Source organism: Dromaius novaehollandiae, chromosome 8, assembly GCF_036370855.1.
Source record: "Dromaius novaehollandiae isolate bDroNov1 chromosome 8, bDroNov1.hap1, whole genome shotgun sequence".
Taxonomy (NCBI): Eukaryota; Metazoa; Chordata; class Aves; order Casuariiformes; family Dromaiidae; genus Dromaius; species Dromaius novaehollandiae.
Window position 1 is genome coordinate 16,070,031 of NC_088105.1, and position 16,457 is coordinate 16,086,487.

Consider the following 16,457-nt stretch of genomic DNA (forward strand, 5'->3'; position numbering starts at 1 on the left):
TTTAAATGTTTAGGGGTACAAAATCATAAAGGGAGATTTTCAAGAACTAAACTAAATAAAATAGGATTTACATGTGAAGAAAAAAGGGAAAGGGGAAGGAAAGGAAAATTTCTGGCTGTAAATAACAACGTTCTCTAGAGTTTACAGCTCTGTGAGCTAGCCACTGAGACAACAAGCAACACATGTTTTTGAATAGATGACTTTCCTCTAGGAGCTGTAATAAAAATAACTGCAAAGGAGGGGTATGTCCAGACCGCTTTGCAAAAAAAGAAAAAGAACGAAACTCTTAATAAATTCCAAAAGGAGAACCATAAATCTTTTTCAATGCTCCACTAGGCGAAGTGACACGGTATGTGCACCTGCAAATGCTGTCAAAGTCATTTAAGAAGTCCTTCCATTACTGACGTACCCTGCTGTTTGCAGTTATTTAAGCTTTTAATTTCTGTCTTTTCTGCATTTTGAAGTGTGTAACCTTTTTTATACCATTTTATGAAAAAAGGACAGGACAGACTTCTGTTTCCTTCCTGATCAGCATTCTAATAACAACCAGACCATTTAAATTTATTACCCCAAGAAATGATATTGTAACACTCCTTTCTTGCTGCACCAGGACTTTATAAAGTCCTAATAGACTGCTGCCATGCCTGTTTCTACAAAATAAAGCAACAAGCTTCTTAAAACTACTCAGTTGTTTTGCTTCTTCCAACTAGTTCTGTTTACATAACAAAAATCCAGTATTTCATATACCTACTTTACCTAAACAAACACAGACCCAACTTCAGGCATTTCATGTTTTTCCCATCTTCCTCAGCGCAAAGGCACCCCCGCAGCAGAGTCCCTCTCCCACCTTGCTCAAACACACAGAAGGTGACAGCCTGCCGCAGGCCGCGCTCTGCACCCGCCGCGCTGCTGACCCCGCGCCCGCACGGGACCCGCGCAGGAGGCACAGCAGGGCCAGCGGGGCAACGCCTTTGGCACCCCGGTTCCTCTGGGTACCATCACACCCTGGCACTGACATTCATCACGTCCGGAGGTACCATACAACTGCAACTGAAAAGCTCCAAAGAGCAATTCGGTTCCTGTTGCATCTCCCCTTTTCCACTGGCGGCAGGCAAACTGTCTTTAGTTCTGAACGTGTTATTTTAATAATAGAAGTGTGGCAACTAACTAATCATATCTGTCTTCTTTGTTTCCTACCCTGCTTCAAAATCTCATTCCGCAAGTGACCTGCTACCTATGCAACTGCCGTTAATGCTAGTCACAGGGAAACCAGCAAAAGCAGCTGACAACAGTAGAGATACAGGCAGAACCAAATGAAACGAGAATAGTTAACAGTTCTCTTCTGCTTGTTGGTAGCCTAACAAATGTACTACCCTGGCATAAAAATCTCAAAAATGTAGACAAAACACATGCCAAAGGATTTAAATGCAAGGTAGTTCCATTCTTGATTGGGCATGAAAGTCAATCTTTGAAATGTCAGCTCTTTACTTAATACTAGACCTTTCAGAAGCATAACTTTCTCGAATGAGTGCTTATTGATCAGTACTAAGGCAGGAAGTTTAATAAGGCTGCTGCCATTAATTGTCCTTGAAGTGAGAAACAAATCATCTTTTGATAAATGGCAGCACATACATAATTTCAGATTTACCAGATACTCAATACATCAACACATATAGAGCTTTAATAAAGGAAAAATATCTAGTATAGTTTAAATCTATGAAGTACTGTTTCCTTTTTCTTAATGTTTAAAGATTATTCATTCAGTAAAAGAAAGCAAAATAAAGAAAAGCCCACTATTATTTATGCTTCAGGATTTTATTTTACCTATCCTCCCCTACAAAAGCAGCCACAGACATAATTATGGCTTCACCTCCAGCAGGGAGGCAAGAGATCTCTCAATCAAACTTACTAGCTAAACACAACCCATTGCTTCCTTTTCAGTTAAAGACTGTGAACTAAAGTAATGGATAATGAGATCACAGGAAAAGTACTTCACATTACACTCTGCGAGAGGCGAGACTGATGTGGGAAGAGAGGAAGAACAGCGATAAAACAGAATTACAGTTAATAAACTTTCTCCTCTTCAATGCCTCTCTTTTTCTGGAATGTCATACAAATAACCACAAGCTTAATTAAAAGTATCGCTTGGAATACCAATTAGCTATAGGGACACTAAACGAGGACAGACGCATGGGTAATTCTGGGTGAATTTCTAGAGAAAGTAGTCCCTTCAAAAATCTAATTGGGTGCTTTTAATCCCAGAAAGTAACATAAAGTAACAACACCTCACAAAAACAGTGTTTTGGTATCTGAAAAGCTGCCCTGGATGCAAATTAAGCAGATACCATCTAAGGTGCAATACTTCCGTAAGTTTGTTTTTATGACATGGGACTCATGGATAACTTCAAAAATGATTAATAAAAGCTAAAAATTTATCCTTCCTAGGACAGAAGCCTTCTCTTCTTTAACTGATTCAGTTGTACAGCTGATGCATTTGAAAAAACACAAAGCTGCTGGAAACATCTGCGACTTTACGCTATGAGACAAAAGTGTCAGTGATTCTGAGATCCTGTTAATTAAAACGATAGGGAAATGATACAGATCCATCCAGAAAGCACACTCCCAATGGCAAAAAGAAGTCCCTTTCTGTGACACTGAAGAGCCTGCAAGAACAGAAAATCCCCCAAAATCTGCTCGAAGACATAGTCAATCAGAAAAGTATAGAGGGGATAGTTCTCTGAAATGGCAAGTAACCTGTAATATAATAGACATCTTCACTGTTTGACTTCTATAAAGTCAATGGAAACACATTAGTTTCAGTGCTGAGGTAAGATTTATTATATTAATGATGACAGATCTGTTAAGAGACTCAAGCACGGAGAGTACATTATAATTATTTATGTTCAGAATTATTTTGGTGAAAAATTAACAATATCTAAGCTTCCTGAATTTTATATATGCTGTACTCCTTAACACAGATGATATTTGAGGATTTTTTAATACTGTTTTTATTTTCCAAGGATTAACCACGCTTTTGCTCATAAAAAACAGTTGTTTTTTTCTTCAAAATAGCAGGTAAAGTTTCCTTTTCTCTGCAGAAACACAAAACACTTTTTCAGAAAGTCCACACCATCTCCTATCACCTGAATCAGACTGCGGCCACATGCTGCCCACAGTTAGGTGTCTTCTCAAAATAGCCAAATCTCTCTCATTCTCAATTGCACAGAGACCACAGGCTATTCTTAGTAAAACCGTTCATTCTCAGCTGACACACACCGCAGCACCATGCCGCACGTCATCCTCGCAGCATCAGAGTGCACCATCTGAAGGCTACCTGACTTCACTTTTATTGGGAACAAGCAGAAGTGTCAGGCTTTTAAAATAGGACTCCTGAGATTTTCAGTGCTACGTGAGACAAGGAGAGATAGCAGCTGTTTTGTAAGCAATTTACTTTATTTGTGTCTGTGTGTCTGTCTGTGTGGACAATGCTATTTGTACACCTGGCAGAACTTCCAGTTACAAAACCTATTTTTCCTTTTTCATGGTTACTACTGCCCTAGGTTTATCCGATGATTAGCGTGAAGGGAAATCATGGAACAGAGGGCTGAGGGGGTCACAGTGGAGAAAGGAATAAGAAGATAATGGGAACAGGTGATAGAAAAGAAAAACTCTTCAATGTGGTAGGCGCACAAAGGTATCTAAAAGGCAGAAAAGGCAGTGCGGTTTTGAGGTATCATGAAAATCAAGAAGCTAGAACATCATCTGGGAGCACTGTGCCACTTTAGTGATTCAAAACAGTTGTAAACCCAGTTGATCTAATTGAAATATATTATCTATTAATATAACTGCAAAGCAGGTAAAACAGAGATTACTGGTTAAACCAATCTTTCAGTTAATATGTGAATCAGATCCTTACATCAGCAGAAGTATCACACGCTAATACCATGGGTAGAACTACTGTTTGTAGGTTATATATGACTCTTTTCAAAGGAAAGACTTTCAAAAAACCCAAATATGTTAAAGTGAATAATTCAAGTGACCGAGGGTAAAATGTATAACGGAGACATGATCCTAAACACAGACATCACAGATGCTGAGGCATCAGGATTTAATGGAAAACACCCACTATCACAAAACTTTAGATAAAATAAGACCTGAGCAGCACTGAACTCTGTACATCAAACTAACGGACGCTGGACGAGCCAGTCTGAGGGAAGCTCCGGGGGGGCGGGCATGCAAACAAAGACACCAATCACAACTGCAAACAAAAAAGATGGCATCTCAGGGACGGAAAGATTGATGCCAAGAACATTTCTGTCTAAGGCTCCCAAACAGAAAAGTTAGCTAGCAAAGATGAATCCTTCCTGCTTGACATCAGTAGTTTTTTGTCCAGGTGAAGAATATCTTTCTTTACAAGGCACTGGGGAACATGGACGTAGGGCACAGATTTGGATTCCCTTCACTAATTTCAGATACTTAAATTTGGTGTCTAAATCAGGATCTCTAGGCAGCAAATAGCAGGAAATGGGCACCAGCAGAAAGTAATCTGGGTTTTAGGTACGCTGAACTGTGCTTTGGTCATGCCTAGCTCTCTCCACTTACTGTAGAAAGAGCCTAGGGTAACACTACTGCTAACTTTAGCATTTCAATAAGGTGTCTAAAATTAGATGGGTTGAATCTAGGCTTTCACATTTGGAGATGCTGAGATCCCTGCAGGAGAGGCTTTTCCTGTTTCTTCTTTCTCTCTCCTCTTGCCCCCAGCCAAACTTTATTCTTCTTTAACTGAACTTCTTTATTCCTTTTTTTTTTTTTTTTTTTTTTTTTGTACAGGATTAGAAAGAGAAAGAAAAGGTTAGTGAACAGACAGCATCACAGCTGCAGCTTTAGACGTAAGGTTGTGTTTTGCAAATTTTTAGACCGGGAGGCAAAAGCAACGCGGAAGGGAAGCAGGTGGGCTGACTCCTCTAGTGACAGCTCTCCCAGCTCCTCGCTTCTGCTAGGTGGGGCCACAACACTGTCCCACTTGTTGGTCCTCAGCAACACAAGGCGGAGGATACACAGCAAACGAAAACAGAGGGTATTGCTGGAACATTCAGATGTCAATAAATTCTCGATGAGAAACTTAACACAGTTATTATCAATTAACAATCAAGGACAGAAAGTTTCTTCCAGTTTCAAAGGTACTTCTTGAAATAGCATTTCTCTTTCAGATCCTTTAGAAAAAAGAAAACTTTGTATATGTAACAATATGGCTTGTTTGTTTTTACGAGAAAAGCTCTCAGAAAGGTTGCCTCTCTCTTTATTAGTTCCAGAACTAAAATAGGTTATATAACATCCAAAGCAGGCATCTGCCACCTTTTTCACTTTTCTAAAAGGCCTCTCAATAGGATAAATCAGAGGTAGACGTGCAGGTGATTTTGCCCTGAAAAGCCAAATGTTCCAAGAAATGCCAGCAAAAAAATCTAGAGCAATTTTCTGATCATTATCCTATTTTTCCACTTTTTTTGAAATTTTTTGAATCACAGTAATTAGCAGAGAGAGTTCTCAAGTGATCCTTACTGCGGAAGCCAGAGAAGGACAGGCGGCTGCACAGCTTAACTTGGCACATGTGCAGAATGAACACCAGAACTCTGTCACTTGGACTTTCAACAGCCCTTCACTTAAAACGATGGAGAAAAGAGATCAGTCATGGGGAAAGGAAACACTGATAAAACTGTTGAAATGAAAGATAAAAGCTTTATAAAGATATACTGCTTCTTTTCCGTTTAAATGTGTTCATTGACTAAACAAAAAAAATCAGCCATTGTCACTGTTCGGAGACAGCATCTACCTAAATCATGGGGTGGGCAGGGTCGAGCAATGTGGTAATTACAGCTCTACTTGAATAAAAATGGACACGCTACATAAAATCCAGATAATTTTTTAGTTTAAAAAGATGCAATGAAGCACTGCTTGACTTTTAAAAGCTCTCCTGTCCTAAGCATCAAGGTTTCACACAAGGCAAAGGACATGTGTACGCCTGTAGTATTCAGAAAAGGTATCAGAGCCACAAGAGGGCACTCTCGTAATCTACAATTTGAATTTTTGCTGCCTAGATTTTTCATTTTTAATTAAAAGGAAAAATGACTGTTTTGCACGATGAAGAGATCTTACTTGACACATCAAGACAAAAGATTTTTCTCCAAATTAAAGGCAGCTAATGATATCAACAATATTTTCAAATTATACCACATTAAGCAAACATTTTCTGTAAAATATAGTTTTGACGTAAGCCTCAGTTAATTGGTAAATTCTGTTTCCTTAGATGAACATGAAACATGTGATTTACATTAAAGACTATTAATTGTCACTGTTTATGACATCTGACAATTTATAATATTTTTAGTCAATAAGAGTGAAAGCTTCCTCCAGCTGTATAGCTAGTATTTTCTGTGGACATTAGGCATGGATGTGGTATCAAACATATTATCTGAATTCAAATACACATAAAGATCCTTAAAGCAGATACCCCCCTACCCAATAATTCCAGAAATATAAAAGCTCTGATTTTTTTTTTTTCTTTTGGAGGAGTCATTCCGTGATATAAAATATGCATATTCAGCATTGCAGGGTCACAAGCATTTTCCAACCTTCTCTCCTCTTTTTATGTTTCTGGAAAAAAATTCTTCACAATAGCCCACTCTCATCACCTTTTTCAGGTTAGGAGGGTAATCAGTTACTGGGAGCCCTTTGTAGCTAATGATTATGTCATTTATTTTACTGGCCATTGTGCGGGTATTGATAAATGGGGCACTCCTGAAGGTAAGGTTATTCTGAACACATCTTCCTGCCTGACACTTGTTATCTTTGTTGAACAGATGCCAAGTATACCTACTGAAAGCTGAATTACGTGCTTTCTCGTTATTATGAGATACGACAATAAATCCGTAAAAGCTACATTTGTGATATACTTATAAAAAGGAAAAAAAAAGTGGTAATTCTCTTTTGTTCAGGAATACTAAGAAAAAAGTTTAGACAAACTTGGCCTTTATTTCCTTTATATAAAAGTGCTTCTCTAACAGCAAGCATTTTTAAAAGATTTTAAGAGAGTGAATTTAAATCCTGCAAAGTCATGGGACGTAGTTCACTTGCCTACCTCAATATATGAACATTAAAGTAGTGCTGAAACACATGGAGTCCGAGTAAATCCAAATGCCCCGGTTTTCATTATGGCTACAAGTTAGTGCCTGCCTAAAGGTACAAATATCACACACATTTCCTTAGAGACACGGATGCATTGCTAACTTATTAACTATAAAATGAACTTGTAGTTGTTATTCAGTACTCTGCAAATCTGCAAGAATATTTTAGTAGCCACTAAGTGCATTAGGACTATTTCAATCCTGAAATGCTCCATATTTAATAAGCCACCCTATGACCTGACAGTAAATTTACAAAGATCATATAATGATCTCAAACAGGCCTTCCTGACATTCTATCTGTGCTCTTAATAAAGATGCTCCCTGTTTCAATATATATTTACTTTGAACAATTTTGTAGAGATCTCATTGCATTGAGGCCCTTGTCTGCCCAGAAATCTGCTCACCTGGCTGTATATAATGAAAAGAAATTAGAATAGATTATGCAAGACTGAGCCCTCAGTAGTTTAATGGATGTATTAACAAACCTCATCAAGAGCTAAAAGAACTCAGCAATATAGCTGGCAAGATACTGCACACAGAACTGCAGCAATCTCATGCTTACATGAGTTTTTATTTTAAGAATTTTAGCTGGAAATTTCTTATATATGGTACATATCTAATCTATGCAGGAGATAAAACATATCAGTGGCATATTAGATTTAGGCATGAAACAGTTAACAGCAGGGCACATGCCAAGGTTTTAATAAGGCTTAACAATAAAAAGCTTCAATCCTCCACTTTCGCTAGATTTTGTTGTGGTGGTTTTCCCTTGCTTAGGGCAATCCATCTGTTAACGTTGACTTGCAATATAGTTAAGCTCGCACGCATATAAAAAGCTTAGAACAGCTAACCTAAGCAAGAGTAAGCTCAAATGCATATTACAGAGATAGAACAATTCATCTTAGGCAAAGATTAATATTTTGTGTGTGTGTGTGTGTGTGTGTGCGCGCGCATGCACACATGCACGTATGAGTGCAATCAGGTTATCTCCTTCTTTAGGAAGGACTTTCAAAATGCAAACTATAGGAGAGAAAGCTGTTCACTACCGTTTGCAATAACACGTTTAATTATTTATTCTCCGATTAGGTTTTGACAGCTATTTTACATGCTATAATTTGTTTTGATTTACTGTTAATTTATTTATTTATTTATAAGTCTATTGCAGGTCTGGCAAAAAATATAATAAAACCACTATGACAGCAGTGATAAAGCTTAGTAAATATTCATTGTTAAAAACGGCTCTGCACTGTGACCAGTGCTGGTATTCTCACTGGGCCCAACTGGCCTTGTTTTCAATAAAACTAGAGAAGTATCCTTTCCCTGGAGCCCTGTTAGGCTGAGGCTGCAGTTGGAACTGTCATCTTCACACAAAAGCAAAGGGGTTGGGTTTTACAAACGCAAAGCCTAATTGGGAGATCTTCATGGCTGTACCCTTGACATTTATTAAAGCCTCATCAACAAAACAGGAAATAACCGTACTAATTAGCAGACCCGCATACAAACTACTATTTTGGGGGGTAAAAAGCAGATTCGCTTTCTATAGCAGACGACCCTTCCCCTCTTCCCTCCCCCCCGCCCCCAATATTGCTATGAACCAATCATTAGAACTGTCGCTCAGAGTGAAGGAAACTTCTGTATTATATACAATGCTTTAAATTGAAAAATATTTTATAATATTTCAGGTAACTATCAGTTGGTATTTATATTTAGCTGTTTCCAAGCAGTGAAGAATGAAAAACTCGATGCATGGATCTAACATGAAATAAAACGTAAGACCAAATTCTTTATATAGACTTGTTATTTAAATTTTTTAGTGTGGAAGAAGGCTCAATAAAGCACAGAATTACCTCTTGTATGGAAGTAAGAAGACCACTCACTTTTGGGTTTTGTTTGATCAGTTTTTTTGAGGTAGTCAAGTACATTGATGTCGCAACTTAATTAATAGCAAGAGATTATTTTAAATATTTAGCAAAGTGCAAGAACTAGTGTGTAATTGTTAGGATTGTCCTTATACTGCTACTAACAGCAATAGGCACTCTTCTAGAAAGCTGGGTGGAAAGATTCATCTGCAGGGTAGAGAGTTACAGAAAAAAGATTAAGTCTGACAAGAGCAGCAATCTATGCAATTCACTTGTTTTAAACTATACATGTGGTACGAGATCAAACACAGTCACTTTTATACACACACACTTGTGAAAACCTAAATTATATAAACATATACTTTAAAATCAGCACCTAGAACTTGCATTTGTTAGCTTATTCAAATACTTAAAAGAACACAAATAAGAGCAGCAAAAGCAGACTATTAAGTTTTAGAAATATCTTGCTTTTGAGGAGCGAGGAAAAAGTGAGAACAGCATGAATGAGAGGTAGATGAAATTGTGCAAGAGCAGAGTTCTCAGGCAGTGATCACAATTTGTTCTTTCCTGCTCAGTGGGCTCATGTGACATTCAGGGCAAGAGCTGGGGAGAAGACACAGGACACCGTTCGCAGCAGGGCAAAACACGGGGCCATTAGTAACACAGCCTTGCTAGTAAACACAAACTATGTATACACACATACACTTGGATATATACGCACACAGACATAAATAAGTATGTATAAATATTTATGTGCATGTATACATGTGTGTCTGTATACGTACACATAGATATGTATATTAAATTATGGTCTGATATGCACTCTTTCTGCCTTTTCAAAAATAACACACAACTGGTAGAAATAACAACAGCAGCAGCAACATTAAAGGACATAGCAGTATACAGCTGTATGAACATAAAACCATACAAAAGTTCAAGTGCTCTGTCAGAACACAGGCCTTCAGAAGAAATGTTAAATTGTACTGAGGTAAATTTCATTTTTTGTATACCTAGACTCCTGTACTAACTGTAAATAAGGTGAAATAGCAGGCAGGGCTACCAAGAAGTAAATTAGTAAATCCCTGCAGATTTCTTCAACAAATGCGGCCCATGAAAATTCACTTGACTATAAAGATGCATATCTGTATTAGGTATTTACACAGATACATACAATTGTAGATTCACCTACATTAGTATATATATGTTGTTTTATAATGCATTAAAAGCTTTTCAGTGCCTCAAGCAATCAAATTATTGGTGGGGGAGAAAAAGTTGCTATAAATTAAAATGACAGTCATCTGTTAGTTATCTGTGTATTTTAAGAACCTCTTCATGTTATCAATATTCAAGTTGTACACTTGTACATTTAGAATTGTGTATCTTCTCTCTCGACACTCAGTGAAGAAAATCTACTGTACACAGGTTCTTCGAAAGGAGGTACCATATTTGTCTGCATACGAAAATATACTGATAGCACATCGTACACTTTATCACTGGCTGAAATGAAAATGTGTACAAAGTAAAATCTGCCTACAGAATTAAAGCAGAAAGTACCTGTATTATTCATAACCCCTGACCTTAATACTAACATACAATTTCAACAGCATGTAACAAATCACTAATCTGCATCAATTTTATGTTAAATCTCACAAACTTTATATTTATAATGGACCAAAACTAAACTGAATATATTACTTAGAGAATTCAGATTTTTATCATTGCAATATCTAAAGTAAAAAGTCATATGTTATTTCTCTACTCACTTCTTATCTGTGGAAGACATATGCATTAAAAATCCATATATAAACATTCATCACATGCATTAAAAACATGCAGTAACAATATAATGTATAAAGTATAACAAAGTACATAGTATAATCTGTACATATAAGGGTATTTATTGCCAGTAAAAAGATATTATAAAAACTATTTATTGGTATCTTTGGAATAAAATTGACAAAATGAATGTGGAGATACTAAAACCCTGCCAAAGTTGAGACACTACACCTGTTACTGCAAGTCAGAACTATTAAAGGAACTGAGGACAAAAGGACAAGAGGCTGACACGATATTAACTAGACGACTTATTAATAAAATAATAAATGATAACTACCTGAGCAATGTTAAAGGCCATCTGACTCCCAAATCAATTTATTATAAATACAATACTAATGTGTCCCACCATAAGAAGCTAAAATAGATAGCTTAATACAGACGTATGAATATAGCAGAATTTATTTGATGGGAGAAGCCTTTATTAAAAGCAGTATTTAAGACTACTAATAAACTTCTCTAATGGGAATCCATAAAATGATGCATTAGGTTGAGTAAGTTTTTTAGTACATCAGCCCTTCAAAACTTCTAGCTATCATTATACTTTTATATCAGATATTTTGAGCCATTAATAAAACTCAGTTTTGTTTCAGAATTTTAATTACTGTCCAAATAAGACTCTAAAGTGATTTCTTTGTGCAGACATTCTTCTAGCAATCTGTTTGCTTTCCGAATCTCCTATTTTTGCCCTCTCAACAGGGATGAAATACGAATAGCCATTTTTCTCCTTTCAAGCACTGTACTATGACAGCAGTATTGCTATAAAAATAACTTTTTATCATACTATCCAAGCACAGACAGTAAAATAATTTTAAACGGATTCACTGATGCATCACTAAGTGGAAAACATTTTCCTCACATATATGTAAATAAGAGCAGAACTTTCAGATGTCTTACCTGCGCAAGTCTTCGTTTTTCTGAGTTTCCTCTTTTCTCATTATGCAATGTGTAGACAGGAGCACTCTGTACTGCACCAGAGCTGCAAGTTCCATATTCTTCCTCACTCTCCTACACAACAAAACAGATACAAATTCCTTTATTTATAATCATTATCTGCGAATGTATCTTCTATATTATGCATGCAGAAAGCATTCAAAATTATCTTGCCATAATCTATTACTGTCATGAAAATACCATCTGTAATAAGAAAAATCAAATTTAGCTTTTCAAGAAGCTGAATTATCAACATTGCCTTTTAAAAGATGAATCATTCAAATGTCTAGGAGATCTTTTCGGAAGTTTCCTTAAAATAGAATAAAATATATTTAGAAAAGGTTCCTTTTCCCTACAGAAAAATCTTAAGTGGAAAAAAATTTCCAGTAGGAAAAGCAGCTGTAAAACACCTAAAATACCTTTTCTGCTATTTCTGCAACGTTACTTTTGCAAAATGACACTATTTCTCCATTTTTAAACATCTCCATTGTACATGTATCTTACGAAACCAAAACAGACAACTACACCTTCTGAAATACACTGTACTGCAAGACTCTCCCATCTTAAATTCTCAGCTTGAAGCAAAGGCTTCAATTGTGATATCAAAGCAATCAACTTTATGAAAACATACATCCTGTTAATGTATCTTTGAAGACCTCTGTTGTTCTATGATAAAATATGCAAACAATAAAGAGATTTTTCAGTGGATGCATAGAATGACAGATAGTTGCCAGAGGGCTCGTTATGAAAAACGTATTGCTGAACAAAGGGCTAAGCATATTTCAAAAGTCATTAAAAACACAAATCTCATGTGATTTGTAAAGTATAAGCTTCAAACTGATAAAAGCAGCAAGGTAACTAAAAAGTGTACAACATACCTTGTGTTTTAACTTACTCTTCACTTCTTTTATTCCTTGTCTTGCATGATTTTTTGCCTAGAAAATTAAAAGGGCGTAAGTAGCTTTGTAAGAAACTGACTGTACTCACTGAACATGCTTCACGAGGCTGTACTTAATTTCTTCTTATTTTACTCTTGGTGATATAAAGAAGGACAATGACCTTTATCACTAATTTCACGTGTGCTATGTAATTCATGCTTTGGCAGTATATTTAAGGTTTTTTCCCAGTACCTGCACGCCAATGTTGTGAAAACATACATACTCACAAATTCTCCGATATTACTGAAGACAGGCTAAAAATGGTCTTTTACATCACTCCTTTATTTGAAATGGTCCTTTAAATTTGAAAGGGCATTTTAGCAGTACGGCATGTTGGAAAAATGTTAAGATTTTCGAGATGACTGCTACAGTGTTCCAGTCTGGCAAGTTGCAGGGCAACATCAATCTTAAGAGAAATGAAGTGATTTCTTATGCAGATGGAGATTTTGCCCAGTGTTGCTGAACAGCATAGTGCTGCTATTTAGAGGAAAATTCTGTATGTATTATAATAGGCAGCCAAAGATCACTGCTGCACAGAAAACAATTCCAAGAATGTTCTTCAATAGAGAGATGAATTAACAATACAGAATAGCATGTACTTGTGCTATTAAAAAAAGTAATATATATATTCTTTCTATCTGGAAAAAAATAAATTAATCTTAACAGAAGAGGGGGCATTTTTCTCATATAAATATGGTTAATTCAGGAAAAAAGTACAGAGGTTTTCAAGGTAGTCTTGAAAAGGATCATTTTACACTTCAGAGCATAAATAGGTGGAATCCACATGTTTTTCTATGTTTTTCTATACCTGAAAATTCAGAAAAAGAAAACCATTTTCTTGATTCAAGAGGTCAGAGAGTCTTTTTGACCCTTAAATCATACATCTATAAGCTCAATAACAGCACCGTGGGGTGCCATGTAGCAGATGCTAACCTGTGAGTCACTTTAAACTTTCCAGATCACATACTCACTCAGCATTTGGATGTATTTTGGAGTGCTTTGTTCTAACTCTGAGGAATGGTACCAATCACATTATTTACTTAAGGCTACCAATCAGTTATCCAGTAATTAAGAAATGCATATTTCATATCTCGAACAGAAGGCTCCATAAAGGGCTAGAGCTTAAGAAATTAAATAGGCTATAAATAAGAATACCTTAAACATACACAGAGCCTCACAAAAGTTACCTGTGTCTCTTGGCATATAAGTTCACTTAGAAGAATACTTATTATCAAGGACATAATTATCAAAATAGAACGCTGGGAGAAGATTATGTAACCACAGTCTAAACTAGTGCAAACTGAAGAATAATTTCTGATAACCTGTTAATCAACCACTTTTTAAATTATAAATGAATTCATGAATATGAAGTATATTTAATTTATTTACCTGTTTCTCTCTTCATGACTGCTGTGTTCTTCAACTGATGTAAAATTAAAAATTCTCTTTGAAAACTTTACAACATGCACTAGCTTAGTCTGATGTACTGATTTATTCAGGACTACTTATTATGCATCTGACTAGTGAAACACTTGGAAAAGCAAAGGACGAAGCCAAAAGTCTTTTCCCACATATTTAAAAATCCAACTTTAAATTAGTTCTCATTTCTTTTTAAACTATTCTATGTTGTTTTTCCATACTGGATAATACCTGTTAATTTCACATGCTTATTGGTTAGACAGTCTTTCAAAACAAGATAAGCTCAAAGGTATAAGCATTAAATAGTAAAATGTGAGTATTTTAATATCATTTTTACAACAGCAGAGGATAGAAAACACTCACTGCACAGGGTACTGATGCCTTCCCATCTTTTTTCAATAGTGCAGCACTTAGTGCCAAAGCAAAACCGAATCTAAGCCACAACTCCATTTGTCTTGCAAGAACTGAATATGATTAATAAAAAGATTCTCTACACCATGTTAGCACTATATACTAATTTACATTTGCAAAACATTACATTTACACTCAAGTTAATTTTGCAATAGCAGAGTTGTGTTAAGTAATCTTAGTATAAATTAGAATTATTATTTTCAGAGTCTATATTTTAATCATCTCACCAGTTTAGAAAAAGTTTTCAGCTGTGTATCAGCTATATAAATTATACTCAAATAACTGCCTCGTGTACTATGACTGAAACAAAATTTGCATACTGATGCTTTGAAAATATTTGCTGTTATGTGCAAGCTATCTGGAAGATTCTGAATCAAATCTAAATTTTAGTGCTCTATGAGAACATGAATGAAGCTAAAAATGTTCTGTTGGCTGAAATGTTCTTCTGAAATACATTTATAAAATGCTTAGTTTTTTTAGCATTTAGGAAGAATCAGAGGTTGTAGGAAGGTAAAGCGATTTTACGTATTTATTATTTGAAATAGATGATCTTACAAATTTATATGCTGTTTTCACAGCCGGAGTGGCTTTGGTCATTGCTGTGTTGATCAGTGCGCCGCCTTTCTGAAATATACAAAAAAGACATATTTTAATAACTCTTGGTTTATGCTGAAAATGTTAAGACAACAGCAAGGAAAACTGAACAGTACGCTGTAAAGAAACAGCAATCTTCCTTTTAAATTGGGAAGAATTACCACAGCTGTGTTTCTTCTACAAGCTACTCTCTACAGCTACACAAGAGTTACAGTATGTCATTATCATAGCTGACATATTTATCAATGCATTCTAACATAATGATGTATTTTCATTCTTCATTCTTTGTTACTATTTCAAAATCAATTCAGAAGTTACGGCTACTCTTCATGTGTTCATATCATATATTTTGTGTAACTTAAAAAATACTTTGACGTGACAGAAATAACTACCTCATTTAATCACACAAGAATTCTGTTAATCTAAAATATTTTACTAATCCTGCAGCATAACAAGGTTATATAAAGAGTCTTCTGTTAGTCAAAATGCACAAAAACATACTAACCAAATTGTTGTTTACTAGAAGTGACAAACTTCATGTCAAATCTTACACCTAATTCACAGTTATGGAATGCAACATGATACAGAATACAGTGAAATACTTGATGGCACAGACAGAAAAACATTGTTTGTTTTGGCATTTGTTTTGTGGATGGGAGGTTTTTTTTCTTTTAAATAAAATTATTGATTTACCAAATGCACATACTAATACAAATATAGAATGTACTTAAATTATATTTTCCTTACAAATGAATAAACTTTTACCATTACATGAATATAAAGAACAGGACAATAATTTAAGATCAGGATGCTCAGTATACAGATTTTTTTTACAGAAATGAATTACTTAACCAACAATACATTTATACCTTTACTGTATGCATCCACTGCTGATAAGATCTTGAATTTCCTGAGATAAAAATGTAAAAGAAAACAGAATCAAACCCACATTCAACATTTTTCATGTTTCAGCCCTCCTCACAATCTGCATAAAAAATTCCCTTAGAGGATTATTCATTAATTTCATTCTTCCCAGATAGACAAGGAATGCTAAAGATAAGAATATGTGTACATTAAGAAAAAAAACGGATATGTTTTAATTCACATTTTCTATTTTCTTTTCAAAAGCATATCTTTTCACCACACAGTTTTTAATTCCAGTCGAGGCATAAAGAAAAATTAAAACTACAATAAGATAGCATACTGCTAAAAATTCTAAAAAGAAAATCACCAACTTGAAGGAAAGAATAATATATAATGAACTGCATTCAAGCATAATGATCCCACTG

The 16,457-nt window shown here is 35.5% G+C and overlaps 1 protein-coding gene across 2 annotated transcripts in view; it reads right to left on the reverse strand.

Moving 5' to 3' along the window:
* The window catches only part of DENND1B (DENN domain containing 1B), a 177,145-nt gene that overhangs the window by 13,470 nt on the left and 147,218 nt on the right, over positions 1–16,457 (reverse strand). For both annotated transcript variants that reach the window (XM_064515764.1, XM_064515765.1), the window contains 4 exons: positions 16,038–16,078; positions 15,130–15,198; positions 12,685–12,741; positions 11,771–11,881 (listed from right to left, as the gene is read on the reverse strand). In XM_064515764.1, coding sequence (XP_064371834.1) covers positions 11,771–11,881; positions 12,685–12,741; positions 15,130–15,198; positions 16,038–16,078 — 278 coding nt within the window. The remainder of the gene's footprint in view (positions 1–11,770; positions 11,882–12,684; positions 12,742–15,129; positions 15,199–16,037; positions 16,079–16,457) is intronic.